The 14,445-nt window shown below is 37.2% G+C and overlaps 1 protein-coding gene across 5 annotated transcripts in view; it reads left to right on the plus strand.

Moving 5' to 3' along the window:
- Window positions 1–14,445, plus strand: part of MDM1 (Mdm1 nuclear protein) — a 35,392-nt gene that overhangs the window by 9,873 nt on the left and 11,074 nt on the right. For 4 of the 5 annotated variants that reach the window (XM_046013767.1, XM_046013769.1, XM_046013770.1 and 1 more), the window contains 8 exons: window positions 2,822–2,989; window positions 4,683–4,786; window positions 4,868–4,967; window positions 9,970–9,999; window positions 10,336–10,511; window positions 11,589–11,906; window positions 13,039–13,151; window positions 13,238–13,347. In XM_046013767.1, coding sequence (XP_045869723.1) covers window positions 2,822–2,989; window positions 4,683–4,786; window positions 4,868–4,967; window positions 9,970–9,999; window positions 10,336–10,511; window positions 11,589–11,906; window positions 13,039–13,151; window positions 13,238–13,347 — 1,119 coding nt within the window. The remainder of the gene's footprint in view (window positions 1–2,821; window positions 2,990–4,682; window positions 4,787–4,867; window positions 4,968–9,969; window positions 10,000–10,335; window positions 10,512–11,588; window positions 11,907–13,038; window positions 13,152–13,237; window positions 13,348–14,445) is intronic. The other variant, XM_046013768.1, reaches the window with a different exon arrangement.

Here is a 14,445-nt window from a genome sequence, read left to right on the forward strand (position 1 = left end):
TTTTGATCTTGAGGAAGTCCCAAAAGTTCATTTTTGCTTTTGTTTCCTTGGCCTTTGGAGACATATCTTGAAAAAAGTTGCTGTGGCTGATATCGAAGAGGTTACTGCCTATGTTCTCCTCTAGGATTCTGATGGATTCCTGTCTCACGTTGAGGTCTTTTATCCATTTCGAGTTTATCTTTGTGTACGGTGTAAGAGAATGGTCGAGTTTCATTCTTCTACATATCGCTGTCCAGTTTTCCCAGCACCATTTATTGAAGAGACTGTCTTTTTTCCATTGAATATTTTTTCCTGTTTTGTCGAAGATTATTTGACCATAGAGTTGAGGGTCCATATCTGGGCTCTCCACTCTGTTCCACTGGTCTATGTGTCTGTTTTTATGCCAGTACCACGCTGTCTTGGTGATCACAGCTTTCTTACAGGAACTATTATTCAAAACTCAGTAATGAGTATAAAAAGTTGATCTTTGGATTTTTTTCCCAGTTTTATTGAGGTATAATTGACAACTAAAAATGATACATTTACAGTATACATGTAACGTTTTGATATGCATATACATTGTAAAATATCACAATCATGCTAATTAACACATTTATCACATAATTACCTTTTTGGGTGTGTGTGTGTGTATGTATGTATGTATGTATCTGTCTTAAGCTCTACTCTCTTAGCAAATTTCAAGTATATAATAGAGTAGTATTAACTTTAGTCCCTGTGTTGTACCCTAGCTCTCCAGAGTTTACTTAATCTGCAAACTGGAGCTTTGTACTCTTCGGCATGCATCTTCCCATTTCTCCCACCCACTAGACCATGGTAACCACTATTGTACTCTGTGTCTGAGTTCCATTTACTTAGATTCCAATATAAGTGAGATCTGCTCTATTTGTCTTTCTGTGCCTGGCTTATTTTACTTAGCATATGTTCTCCAGGTTCATCCATTTTATTGCAAATGACAGTATTTCCTTCTTTTTAAAGGCTCAATGATATTCCTCTAATTGTGTGTATGTATCATTTTCTTTATCCATTCATCTATTGGTGGACACTTAGGTTGATTCCCCATCTTGACTATTGTGAATAATGCTGCAATGAACATGGGAATGCAGATATCTCTTTGAGATACTGATTTCATTTCCTTTGGAAATGTACCCAGAAGAAGAATTGTTGGGTAATTCTATTTTTAATTTTTTGAGGAACTTCCATATTGTTTTTCATAATGACTGTACTAATTTACATTCCTACCAACAGTGTAAGAGGGTTCCCTTTTATCCACATCCTCGCCAACGCTTATTATCTTTTGTACTTTTGATAATAGCTATTTGAACAGGTGTGAGGTGATACTTCATTGTGGTTTTGATTTACATTTCCCTGATGATTATTGATGTTGAGTATCTTTTTTTTTTTTTTTAAAGATTTTATTTATTTATTTGAAAGAAAGAGAGAGACAGTGAGACAGGGAATACAAGCAGGGGGATTGGGAGAGGGAGAAGGAGACTTCCTGCCAAGCAGGGAGCCTGATATGGGACTCGATCCCAGGACACTGGGATCATGACCTGAGCCAAAGGCAGATGCTTACTGACTGAGCGACCCAGGCGCCCTGATGTTGAGTAACTTTTCGTATACCTGTTGGCCATCTATGTGTCTTCTTTGGAGAAATGTTTGTTCAATTCCTTTGCCTATTTCTTAATCAACCTTTTGCTTTTCTATTGAGTTATAGGAGTTCTTTATTATTCCGGATATTAACCCCTTACCAGATGTATGATTTGCAAATATATTCTCCCATTCCATTATTGCCTTTTCACTTTGTTGGGGCTTGCTTTTGCTGTACAAAAGCTTTTTAGTTTGATGCAGCCCCACTTGTTTATTTTCGCTTTTATTGCCTTTGCTTTTGGTGTCATAACCAAAAAAATCACTGTCAACACCAATGTCAGGGAGTTTACTGCCTGTTTTCTTCTAGGAGTTTTATAGTTTCAGTCCTTATGTTCACATCTTTGACCCATTTTGGGTTGACAGTGTCCAGTTTTCTTCTTTTGCATGTGACTGTCCAGTTTTCCTAACACCATTTATTGAGTGATTATACTTTTCCTATTGAATATTTTTGGCTCCTTTGTTGTAAATTAATTGAGTATATATTCACTCATAAGGTTATTTTTGGGCTTTCTATTCTGTTCATTGATGTATATGTCTGTTTTTATGTCCTTTGTCCATTTTTATTTATATTTATTTTTTAAAACTTTTTTAATAAAAAGATTTTATTCATTTCAGAGAAGAGAGCAAATGGGGGAGGGGGAGGACAGAGGGAGAGAGAGAGAGACTCCTAGAGCAGACTCCTGATGAGTGTGGAGCCCACTGGGGGGCTCAGTCTCAGGACCCTGAGATCATGACCTGAGCTGAAACCAAGACTCAGATGCTTAACTGACGGAGCCACCCAGGTGACCCTCCCTTGCCCATTTTTAAAATCAGGTGGTTTTCTTGCTATCAAATTGCTTGAGTTCCTTATATATTTTGAATATTAACCTATTAGATGTAGTGTTTGCAGTTATTTTCTCCCATTCCATAGGTTGCCTCTTTGTTGTTGCTTGTTTGTTTGTTTTTTACTATAAGGAAGTTTTTTAGTTTGATGCTGTCCATTTTGTCTGTTTTTGCTTTTGTTGTCCCTTGGATGTTAATTAGCTATATGAAATGGAATTATAAACAGTTACATAATTTTTTTGGTATCCTATAAGTCAACTTTGTATGTGAAATTCTTAAAGCATTTGAAAAACTAAGTTTTCTATATTTAATCAGCAAAAAAAACCTAAACTAAAGTAATTTTTGTTTTAAGGTTTTCCACAATAAAAGCAAATTTGTTCCACAATTCAAAGGTAACTCAATCATCCATGAAACTGAGTACAGAAGAAATTTCAAGGGTTTATCTCCAGTGAAAGAACCAAAATTAAGAAATGATTTGAAAGATAATGAAAATTTTGAAGCAATATCTCCTGAAAAGAAGGTATTCATTAATTCTTAACTTTAAATATTTATTTATTTATTTGGCAGATGATCAAGAAAGCGAGAGGAGGAACACAAGCAGGGGGAGTGCAAGCAGGAAAGCAAGCTTCCTGCTGAGCAGGGAGCCCGATGTAGGGCTTGATGCCAGGACCCTGGGATCATGACCTGAGCTGAAGGCAGACGCTTAATGACTGAGCCACCCAGGCGTCCCCTCTTAACTTTAAACAAAATAAAAAACTTGGGATTTTAGACTCTACATGTTTTTTACCAAACACTACCTGAGATTTTTGGTTTTAGCTAGTTTAGTAATTCATTTGTTAGTTCATTAAGTGTCACATATTCATTAAGCACTTAATGGGAGCCAGGCACTAGGTAGGTACTGAAAATACAGCGAGAACCACACTAAGCTCTACACAGCTTTTGGGCTAATGGGGAGACAGAGATGTAACTAAATAAATATAATACTGTGGCAAGTGCTTGGCAATACGGTAGTTAAGTCTGTGATATCTAATAGCAAATGATTGGTCTTATAGTAATGTGAGCTATAGGGGTAACAGAGATAGAAATATATACTTTAAATAATGGAGATCGAACACAAACACACATACATACATGTATTTTTTAAAATTTTTGTTTATTTATTTGTCCATTTGTTTTTGGGCATGGAGCCCAAATCAGGGTGTGAACTTAGGACCCTGAGATCAAGACCTGGGCTGAGATCGAGTTTGATGCTTAAGGGACTGAGCCACCCAGCTGCCCCCTTTTTTATGTTATGTTATGTTATGTTTTATGTTATTTCTTTATTTAGGTAAAGTATATATACATGCATTTTTAAACCAAAGCTTCAGCGTGGCAAATTACAGCTAGTCTAAATTATGTGATTTACCTCAGCATGTACAAATGCCTGCCTCTGAAACTACATCTTATTTAAGTTACAGTGTCAGGTTAAAATTATTGTAAATTATAGGTAAATGGAATATAAATCCTATTTTCAAATCTTCTGGCATGTTATAGTTAATACTTATGGGTTCTAAAAATAGAAAATACTATGACCAAAAGTAAATTGGCATCTTTATTTCTGTACACACACATATATACATATTTTTGGATTTGTGATATCAGGCAGAAAAAAATGGTTAAGTTATTCAGTAAAGTAATGTGGTTGGTAACTTACTCAGTGGGACCTTATATGTAATTACTGTAACACTAGGGGCACATGGCTGGCTCAATCTGTTAAGCATCTGACTCTTGATCACATCTCAGGTCTTGATCTCAGGGTCACAAGTTCAAGCCCATCTTGGGCTCCACACTGGGTGTGGAACCTACTTAATTACTGTAACACAATTAAATATAAATTTAGAATATCAAAGGCAAATGTAAAAGCACTGTATAATAGGTAGTAACATCAAGGTTTTTTTTAGATGTTTATTTATTAATTAAAAACTTTTTTTCCTAGCTAAGGATATAAAATGCTTTTGTTATAAAGTGAACCAAATCCTGAGCTATACTTCAAAAAACCAAACAGGTATACTAGTTTCAAAACTTGTTTGTTGATTGCTTGACTTTCAGGTTATCTTTACTTCCACAAACAGAGTTATAATACGATTATCTGATCATATTTTATGACATTTATGTTTTCACTTTAATGTGTTATATATTTTAAACATAAAATGTTTAAATTATTTCCATTTTAGTGTAATAAAACAGATGATCCTTTAAAATTAGAAGCAGAGATGGAATCAAAAGAGTCAAACCAGCCTAAAAAGAAGCTTACTCCTTGGAGACATCAAAGACTTGGGTACGTATTTTAGAGGAAAAATATCATGTATTTAGATGATCAACATGGTGAAATATTTACTCTCATTTTCATTTGTTTTAGGAAGGTGAATTCTGAATATAGGGCAAAATTTCTGAGCCCAGCCCAGTATTTGTATAAAGCCGGGGCTTGGACCTGTGTGAAGGAAAACATACCAGATCAGGTGAGTATACGTGAGCTCAGTAGGCCACATTTTCTTTGAGCTCGGATCCTCAGATCACACTGAGTTTCATTTAGTAATAGAGACTACAGTTTAAAGATGTGTGATATAATAGTAGCACTGAAAGTATCAGGAACTTAAAGTTATATGTTAAGATAAAATTTATCAGTGTGTTTCCTTTTTTTTTTTTTACTATCAAATCACTCCTTTCTCAACTAGAGATTTTTATTATTACAGTCTTTTAAGTTAAAAGGGTGTTTTATAATCCAGTATTTCATTGTATTAATGCAATTCAGTTTATAGAATTGTAGCATTGTAGCTTTCTTAATAACATCCAGACCTTCGGTCTCTCAACTGAAGATTCATTTTCAAGATTAGTTTGTCTGATAGTGGCCTCCACTGGCTGTGTGTACTATGACAGTCTGTAAGCATAAGGGAGGTGTGGCCTGTGCTGATAGAGGTTTGAGTTCCAGTGTTGGGATACCCTGACATATGGGAGGAATTCTGAGGATCCTAAAGAAAGGTTTGAGGGAAAGGGTAATCCTAGAATTGGGACGCTTCTTACAGTCAGAAACAGTGCAGTTTCTGCTTGTTGTGCAGTTACCATCCTTTAAACCACATTTTGATGGTTTCCTGCGTTTTCTGTGTGAATAAGCAAAAGCAAAACAATTTAGACTTTAGTAAAACCCCCCTGCCCCATCATTGTAAGAGAGAGGTAATTTGGATGGGGAATGAATCTTCCATTTAGCTCTGTACTTTCAGCCATGGCTAACAGTTAATGTCATGAGCCTCCAGAGGAAGGCATTGGCACCTTGAGCGGCTGGCTCTTGGCCTCAGCAGCTGCCAGACCAATGTCCTGGTGAGAGTCCTGTATTCCACATGTTGTTTCAGGAGGTTACTTGATTCCTTCCACTGTGGCTGCGCCTGGTGCTCTCTACAGCCCTGCTTGAGCATGGATCAGCAGCAATACCGGCAGAGTAAAAGGCCAAGTCTTGAAGCTGTCCCAATTATTGTTGGAAGCAAAATTCATGTATTCACTGTGGTGAAATAAAGTTAAAAATAAGAGCCTCAGGAGCAAGCCTGAGGAAAAAAAGGAAGTGCATCAGTGAAACTCCTGAGCAGTTTATGGCCATGCCAGACCTTGGCAAGGAGCTCTGAGCAGTCTCAAGGGGAATGAGGAAAAGCTGAGGGCAGAGGCAGGGTACAGGGCCATAGAGGGCTAGTGTGGCCAATTACTAGGTGTTAGCCACTGGCCTGTTACATTTAGGGCCTTCACTAGGTTGAGCTCATGAGAGGCTTCTTGTTTTGGAAAGATTATTTCTCCATCTCAGACTTAGGACTCAAATCTAAAAATTCAATGGACCAGAGGATTGTTTTGTCTGGAGTCATGATAATGTGATAGTCCTTATCCTGCCTGGATGTAAGAAAATATTTCTGTTGATATTAAAGACCTGTCTTTTCAAGGTTTCCTATTAAAACATTTTGGTAACATGACTTTTTTAGGCTTTTCAAAAAAATTCATTCCCAATGGTAGTTGTTAATGTTTAAATTAATGCGATTGTTTGCCTTAACCTCTGTGGGCAAAATAATTCAAAAAGTGAATTGGAACTAGAAAAGAATAAAGTTTTAGCTAAATTTTATCACTGATGGTGATAGCTGTTTCAGTTGACGAGGTCATAGATATTTAATATGGGCCATATTTTACTTGAATCTTAGATTTCATTTTTTTAACTTGAAGACATTTACTTATGGGACTGCTTATGAGTCTAAATATAAGGTACTCCCTCATTTTCTCTCTCCTAACGTTTCATGAATGAATAGTATTTACACTCGTCAAATGTACTTGGACATCAGTGACTTTATTATCATTAGAATATTAGCTTTTTGAGTCCTGTTATAGTTTTCTGGTCCATATGTCATATTCATTTCCTTTTGTGTTGTTTGAAATATGAAACTTTTTGAATCTATAGTGTAGTGCCTGGGTATTTTACCCTAAGATCCAAGTAACTATTGCTATAACATTAGAGTGGTTGGTTTTATTTGTCCAGGGGCTGTATATGTCCATTATACAGCCACTGGCACTATTGCTTTTTAAAGAGTTGTTTTTAATAATCGGCAGTTTGATTGGTCTCATCCTTAGAATAACTGAACTGTTGTTAAATTTCTTTTTTCTTGATTGTTAGGTGATCTTCTAGTCATCCAAACTACATTAGTTGAGATACTTTTTCCTAAAGTGTCTCCCACAAATAGGACTTTATTTGAAGATAAAGTTCCACATTTGAGAGACATGCTGTAATTTGACAGACATTGTAAGGATGGCTAGACACAAGATGACTCATTTTGAGGGGGATGACTTTTGGGGAAAAATTTTTTATTAATCTTTCAGTTTTGTTTTTTTTTTTTTTAGATTTTATTCATTTATTTGAGAGAAAGACAGAGATAGTGAGAGAGCACAAGCAGGAAGGAGAGGGAGCAGTAGGCTACCTGCTGGACAAGGAGCCCAATGTGGGGCTTGATTCCAGCACCCTGGGGTCACGACCTGAGCTAAAGGCAGATGCCCAATCAACTGAGCCACCCAGGTGCCCCAATCTTTCATTTTTTTTTTTAATTTGAATTTTCTGTTATAAATTTTAAACAACTTAGTCAAATTCTTATTTTGGGAAAAGAAATTCAGAAATTAAAACATTCTAGAATCTGCTAGCATTTATATCCTATAATCTGATGGCATTACTTGATATGAAAAGGGATGTGTGTGTTGTTTTAATTGAGTGTAGTTGAGTTCATATCCTCTTTAGTGGCTCTGCTTGTTGGTTGTAGGGATTGTTCTTGATACTGCATTCATACCATTAGGTTTTTTTCTTTTTCTAGTAGAACAACTTGCTTAAGGAAATATCAACTTTCCATTTTTTCATCCTAGTTTAGGATCATAGAAATCTAAAATTAGGTATTTGTAAACCACCATAACATTAGCACTAAGATTATTAATAAAGATTGCTGATAAATTTAAAACATTGAGTTTTGAATGTTAGTAACAAATAGAACTGAATAAAGTTTTACAGAATTTCCATCATATCTCCTTTTTAAAAAAATACTGTTGACAAATAAACTGGATCACTGGCACATAGAGGGAATATTTACCCATCCTCTCATTCATCAGATGGTAGGTCCTCCCATCTGGATGGAATACAACCTTTTCTGCAGCTCCTTCCCCCACCCCCACCCTGCCTTACAGACAGTGCTGAGCTGATGGACCCACTTTTGAACCACTCCTTCAATTTATATCTCCTTTGTTTGTTATGGCATAGGCCATCCGGTATTATGATGATAATTTATCGTAGAGGAGGCAGTCTGCCCTCTCTATCGGAATCTACGCACATTGAGTGCTGCGGGGACTTTCTTGTTTATCTCTGGCTCCCACCCACCCAGGTCAGGCCTAACACTTAGTCCACACTCAAGACACTTGGGATGGAGTGCATTTTCCCTCACATTGTGGACTTTAGAGGTTAATGGAGGAGAATGACAAGAATAAGTAATCCAGTAGAATGAAGTAAGTACTAATGGGGACATGCATGAAGGGCTTTGAGAATGGAGGAGGAAGCTGTGCTGAAGCTTGAAGATTTGACCACGTAAGTGAGGGAGCAGCTGTGAAACATTTGAAACATGAGGGGACTTGAGAGAAATAAAATTTGGATTATATCAAGGCCCTTTATAACAAGGCCTCTGTGTATTCACGACACCCTGGTGAGAGGGCACCTGGCTGGCTTTGCTGGTAGTGCATGCAGCTCTTGATCTTGAAGTCCTGGGGTCAAGCCCCACATTGCTTGTGGAGCCTACTTAAAACAAAAACAGCAAAACACCCTGGTTAGTAGTTCAGCAGATTCAAACCCTATGTGTCAATTCCACCTGTTAAATGCAAAAACCACTTCTAGGAATTTAAAGTGTAGGAATTAAGACAAATATCAGATGAATATGGCTGGATTTTTCTTGGCAGTGAAGAAAATATGTTGGATTACCCTTCCAGAATGTTTCAGGTTTGGCTCATTAGAACAGTAGGACCCTGCTGGGATTATATAGTTTCTAATGCCACCATGACAGGTGCTGCCCTTTGCTTTGGCTACTTCCCCACGGATGTTATACTTTCATCCCTTTGCATTCAGGAGTGTCTCCTTAAGAAAATGAGGAATGTGTTTCTCTAGTTGCTTTTGCAATGCCAAGTTTCATTATTTGCTTTTTGGCCTGTTAGTGAAAGAGAATTTTAGCAGACAGTATCTGCATATCCTTTTAATGTTATTATTCCATATTTATAATAGGAAAAATTGAGTTTTTGAAGAATAAATAAAGATGATTTTAAATCCTTGTAAGCAACTTAATTTTTTTATCTGGTGGGACTTGAATTTAGGGAAGCCAGCAGGTGGCAGCATGCTGTATGAAGTTAAAGGGTTTCAAAGCTTATAAAAGGCTCCTTTCCATATGAAAAGGTGTTATTTGCATTTTAGGGAATTCAGATTATCTTATAATTCATCAGAACATTATTTTGTATTGTCACTTTGCTTAATATATTACAATTATTACTTAATACGTTTTTCAAAAGTTGAGGTTTTGCAGATGCCAAGGGAACATTGAGGAATTTGGAGAAGGAAACCTCATGATTCTCTCACTGGGGGCTTCTATGGTAGTAGCTGTTGTGGAAGCCAGGAAATAAAGCCAGAATTGGAGTTTCTGGCATGTCCTACTCTCAGTACTCTTCCAGAGGTGGGGAAGTAGGAATAATAATTAGGTTACCTGTTGCTGATAGCCTTCCAGCCATGCAAGAATGTGGCTGGTGTTCAAGGTAATATTAAGATATCTTGCTCAGTGAATTAAATATTACTAAAAATAATTTTAAAATATTGATTGATAAGTTTGTTATATATTTAGAAGAGAGAATAATAAGGTATTTCATTGATTCCCATTAATAACTGTAACATTCACTGTCATTAAGTGTGTTTCTGTATTCCTCTCCTAGGCTTCTCTAAATGCCATGTGGTATGCGGAGGTTGGTTGCTTTTGAGTTTTTAAGAACTGTAATAATGCATAGAGTACTTGTGTAATTTCAGTCAAAATACAATGTAGGTGTCAATATTTTTCTTAGTTGCTACAAATTCTTCTTCCTGCCTGCTGGCCTGAAATAAAATAACTGCATTGTGCTTTAGCTTGACTGTTTTAATTTCTGCTTAAAAATGCACATAGTCTGATGATGTCTGTGTCTCTTTTTGCCTTCCTTTCTCCTTGTTCTCTGGCTGCATTTGTGCATCATCATTGGTAAGCTATGTGGTGATATTTGCAAAGGAGCTCTTAAAGTAATACACAATGTCTCAACTCTCCTGCATAGGTTAAAGAACTCCGAGAGAAGGCTGAGTTTTATAGGAAACGAGTTCAAGGAACACATTTTTCTCGGGACCATCTGAATCAGATTCTGTCTGACAGCAACTGCTGTTGGGATGTCTCCTCCACCACGAGCTCAGAAGGAACCATTAGTAGCAACATCAGAGCTCTAGATCTTGCTGGGTGAGCTCTGTTCTGTGTGGATGGCACAAAAGTATGTTGTAGCTTAGGTAGATCATGGAATCATACAGGAAGTTGACATGACCACTCAAAATTTGTCTTCTGGTCAAATGGAGATATGCCAGCCATTTATTACATTTCATTATTTTTAGTGTATTCTGTGTGAAAAGTAAAGCTGTGTGTAAATAATACATAGTGTAAATCTGGAAGACTGGACTTAATACTATAAACATGTCATTTTTATAATATCTCTTAAGGGTAGACTAGGAATGATTATGCAATAGATGGAAAGAATGTTAAAAAGTAAGAAGAAGAAAAGGTAGCAACAATAATGACAACTTAGAGAATATAAGCTATTCTTATAGAGAATATAAGCTAACATTCATTAACAGATTTCGGTGGCTAATATGACATATAGGCCTTGATTCTGTGGGACAATTCTCTGCTCTTTGGGTTTTAAAATGAACATTATTCAACTATTTATAAGAGAAATAGTTGATTTGTAGCAAATAAAAGTCTTTAGTTGTTATAGTATATTGATAAATTCATATAAGCCCCAAATTAAACTCTAAGTTCTAATTATGACATCTGATTTTAAAAATTCGTCACAAAATCCATTATTTAGGAATCTCTGCAAAAGATTAGTCAACCTAAAGTATAAAGTATAAAATTTGAATCCGTTTGTTTGATCCACAAGTACACTTGTTTGTGTGTAAACCCTAATTGAGTAAGTGAACAAGTTGAATCATGTGGAGTCTTCATTTACATGTGTAAATGTCAGTCTAGGGGGACACTCATGAGTGTTGTCAGCAGTGGTATGGGCATGCATGTGTGAAGGTAGGAGTAAGAGAAGATACGTACATTTCATTTTGGATTACTGTAATAGAAAATCCAAATTGTAGCTTTAGTTTATTATACTGTCAGATGAACTCTTAATTAGATTTCTTTCTTTAGTTTCAGGGCAAGATAATATCTGTGGGAAACATTGTTGTGAACACTGGAAGGCAATGACAGACTTGTTAAATTTAGTATAAACTAGAAACCTCAAACCTGAAGTTTCAAACTATTTTTGTTATGCAGAGATCCTACAAGCCATAAGACTTTGCAGAAATGTCCTAATGCAACACTGGAAGAAAAAATGCCTGTCTTGGAAGAGCAGCCCCAGAAAAATGCCCCAGAGAAATTGGGCATGTCAGATGCTCCCACTGTACCTGTTAGAAGGCGCCTGGCGTGGGATGCAGAGAACCCCGATGAAGGCATACCGAAACAGCCGAGAGAGGAGGAGGAGGTGGAGGAAGAGGAGGAGGAGAAAAGAGACAAGGACAAGCAGGTTCATACGGGAGAGCTGGAGAAATTGGAAGTACATGAAAAATCTAAGGCAGACAAGATAAAAGAAGGGTGAGAGTTTAAAATTAATTGGTATATGGAAGCATGCATATGGTTAATATTTTTTGTTTTGTCACTAAGTACATGGCTTACATTCTTAGTTTTATGACTAACAGAGAACAGATGTTAATGTCACAAAGCAGACATTTTTATATGATTTATAATTTGATTGACTCAGGTATTTGAGTCACCAGTAATTGGTGGTTGAACAGTTGAACATTGAGCTACTGGGGAAAAAGTAGGATTATTTTCATTTATGTCCTGCTAATTATGATTTGCCAAATTTGAAAATGTGTCTGGAAGAATGGCGTTCTTTTCTATTTTTTTTAAATTAACATATAATGTATTATTTGCTTCAGAGGTACAGGTCTGTGATTCATCAGTCTTACACAATTCACAGCACTCACCGTAGCACGTACCCTTCCCAATGTCCATCATCCAGCCACCCCATCCCTCCCACCCCCTCTACTCCAGCAACCCTCAGTTTGTTTCCTGAGATTAAGAGTTTCTTCTGGTTTGTCTTCTTCTCTGGTTTCATCTTGTTTCATTTTTCCCACTTCCTCTACGATTCTCTGTCTTATTTCTCAAATTCCTCATATCAGTGAGATCATATAATTGTCTTTCTCTGACTGACTTATTTTGCTTAACATAATACCCTCTAGTTCTGGGGCACCTGGGTGACTCAGTGGCTTAAAGCCTGTGCCTTCGGCTCAGGTCATGATCCCAGGGTCCTGGAATTGAGCCCCGCATTGGGCTCCCTGCTCCGTCAGAAGCCTGCTTCTCCCTCTCTCTCTCTCCCACTCCCCCTGCTTTTGTTCCCTCTCTCACTGTGTCTCTCTCTGTCAAATAAATAAAAATAAAATCCTAAAAAAAAAAATGTGATTTCTGCAAATAGTTAATTGTTGTTGGTTTGTATGTTAATTGCTTTGGGGAGTGATTCTCTACCACTGATAATGGTGCTATTTTTTCCTAATCCAAATTCCTTATCATTCCATCATGAGTTTTGTGCCTAATAGGAAAGTTTCAGAAACAAAATGGCCTTATCTTATAAATTATTTATTTTATTATTGTACAGTAATCACAGAATATTTTCAATCCGATTTTCTGGAGGCAATGTTTCATAGTAGTTTGTTTCCACCTGTAGGTCAGAGTCTTCTTCTGTATCTTCTGGAAAAGGAGGCCGGCTTCCTACTCCAAAGCTGAGAGAACTTGGTGGAATCCAAAGGACTCATCACGATCTTACCACTCCAGCTGTTGGTAATGGGCAGACACAATGGTTCTTAATTTACCTGCTTTTTCTGCGTGAGAATTTAGTGTGAGACTTATCTTCTGCATTCTTCCAGGTGGTGCTGTTTTAGTGTCTCCGTCTAAAGTGAGGCTTCCAGTCCCAGAGCAGAGGAAAAGAATGTCTTCTCAGGATGGCTTAGAAACTGCAAATAATGATTTTAGGAAGGTAAATATTTATATTTTGGAGGAAAAACAACTTTTTAGGAAGTGATTATTTTAGTCATATGTAACGAATGAATAATAGGTTTAGATTTTAGGAAATTCTGTGTGTTGTATGTGGAGATGATGCTATTAACCTGCTTTCAGTAAGGCAAAGGCATCGAATTATTTTTTCTGACAGTAATATTATATTTCTGCTGATATACTTTTTTTTAAAAGATTTTGTTTATTTATTTGAGAGAGAGAGCATGGGCAGGTAGAGCAGAAGGAGAGGGACAAGCAGACCCCTCACTGAACAGGGAGCTCGGCAATGTGGGGCTCCATCCTAGGACCCAGAGATCATGACCTGAGCTGAAGGCAGACACTTAACTGATTAAGCCACCCAGGTGGCTTATATACTTTTAAATCTTTAAATACTCTGCTGATATACTTTTAAATCTTGTCGATAGTGAATGAACAGAAAGAGAGAGAAGAAAAAGAATATTTTTATTGACTATCTGCTGTGTGGCAGTTGTATTCCAAGTATGCTTCGGGCACTATTTTAGCACTGGAGATAGAGCAGTGAAAGAAGCAGGCAAAAATCCTGGTGCTTATTGAACTTCCATTCTAGTGGAGAAGAGAGTCAATAAACAGGGTAGCGAGGTGCAATACGCAGTATCTTAGATGGTGATAAGTACTAAGGAGGAAAGTAAAGCAGGGGAGGTAAATAGGAAGTAGCCAGGGAAGTTCTCACTGAGAGGGTGGCATTTGAGCAGAATCTGAACTGGGTGAGAGATTGACCCACATGCGTGTGTAGGAAAGCATCCTGGGCAAAAAGAACACCAAGTGCAAAGTCCCTGAGGTGATCAGGTACCTGATTTCTTGGGAACTAGCCAGAAAGCAAGAGAGGAAGAGTGTGGGCAATGAATTTAGAAGCACAGTGGAAAACTACACTGTATAGGGCCTTATAGGTCATAGCAAAGACTTTGAATTTTATTCTGAATGAAATGGGAAGCCTTTGGAGGGGCAGAGGAGTGATACAATTTGGCTTAGGTTTTCCCATGGTTACTCTGGCTGCTGTGTTGGGAACAGAGAACAGGGATGTGAGAGCAGGGGCATGAAACTA

The sequence above is a fragment of the Meles meles genome, chromosome 7 (assembly GCF_922984935.1).
Source record: "Meles meles chromosome 7, mMelMel3.1 paternal haplotype, whole genome shotgun sequence".
Classification (NCBI taxonomy): domain Eukaryota; kingdom Metazoa; phylum Chordata; class Mammalia; order Carnivora; family Mustelidae; genus Meles; species Meles meles.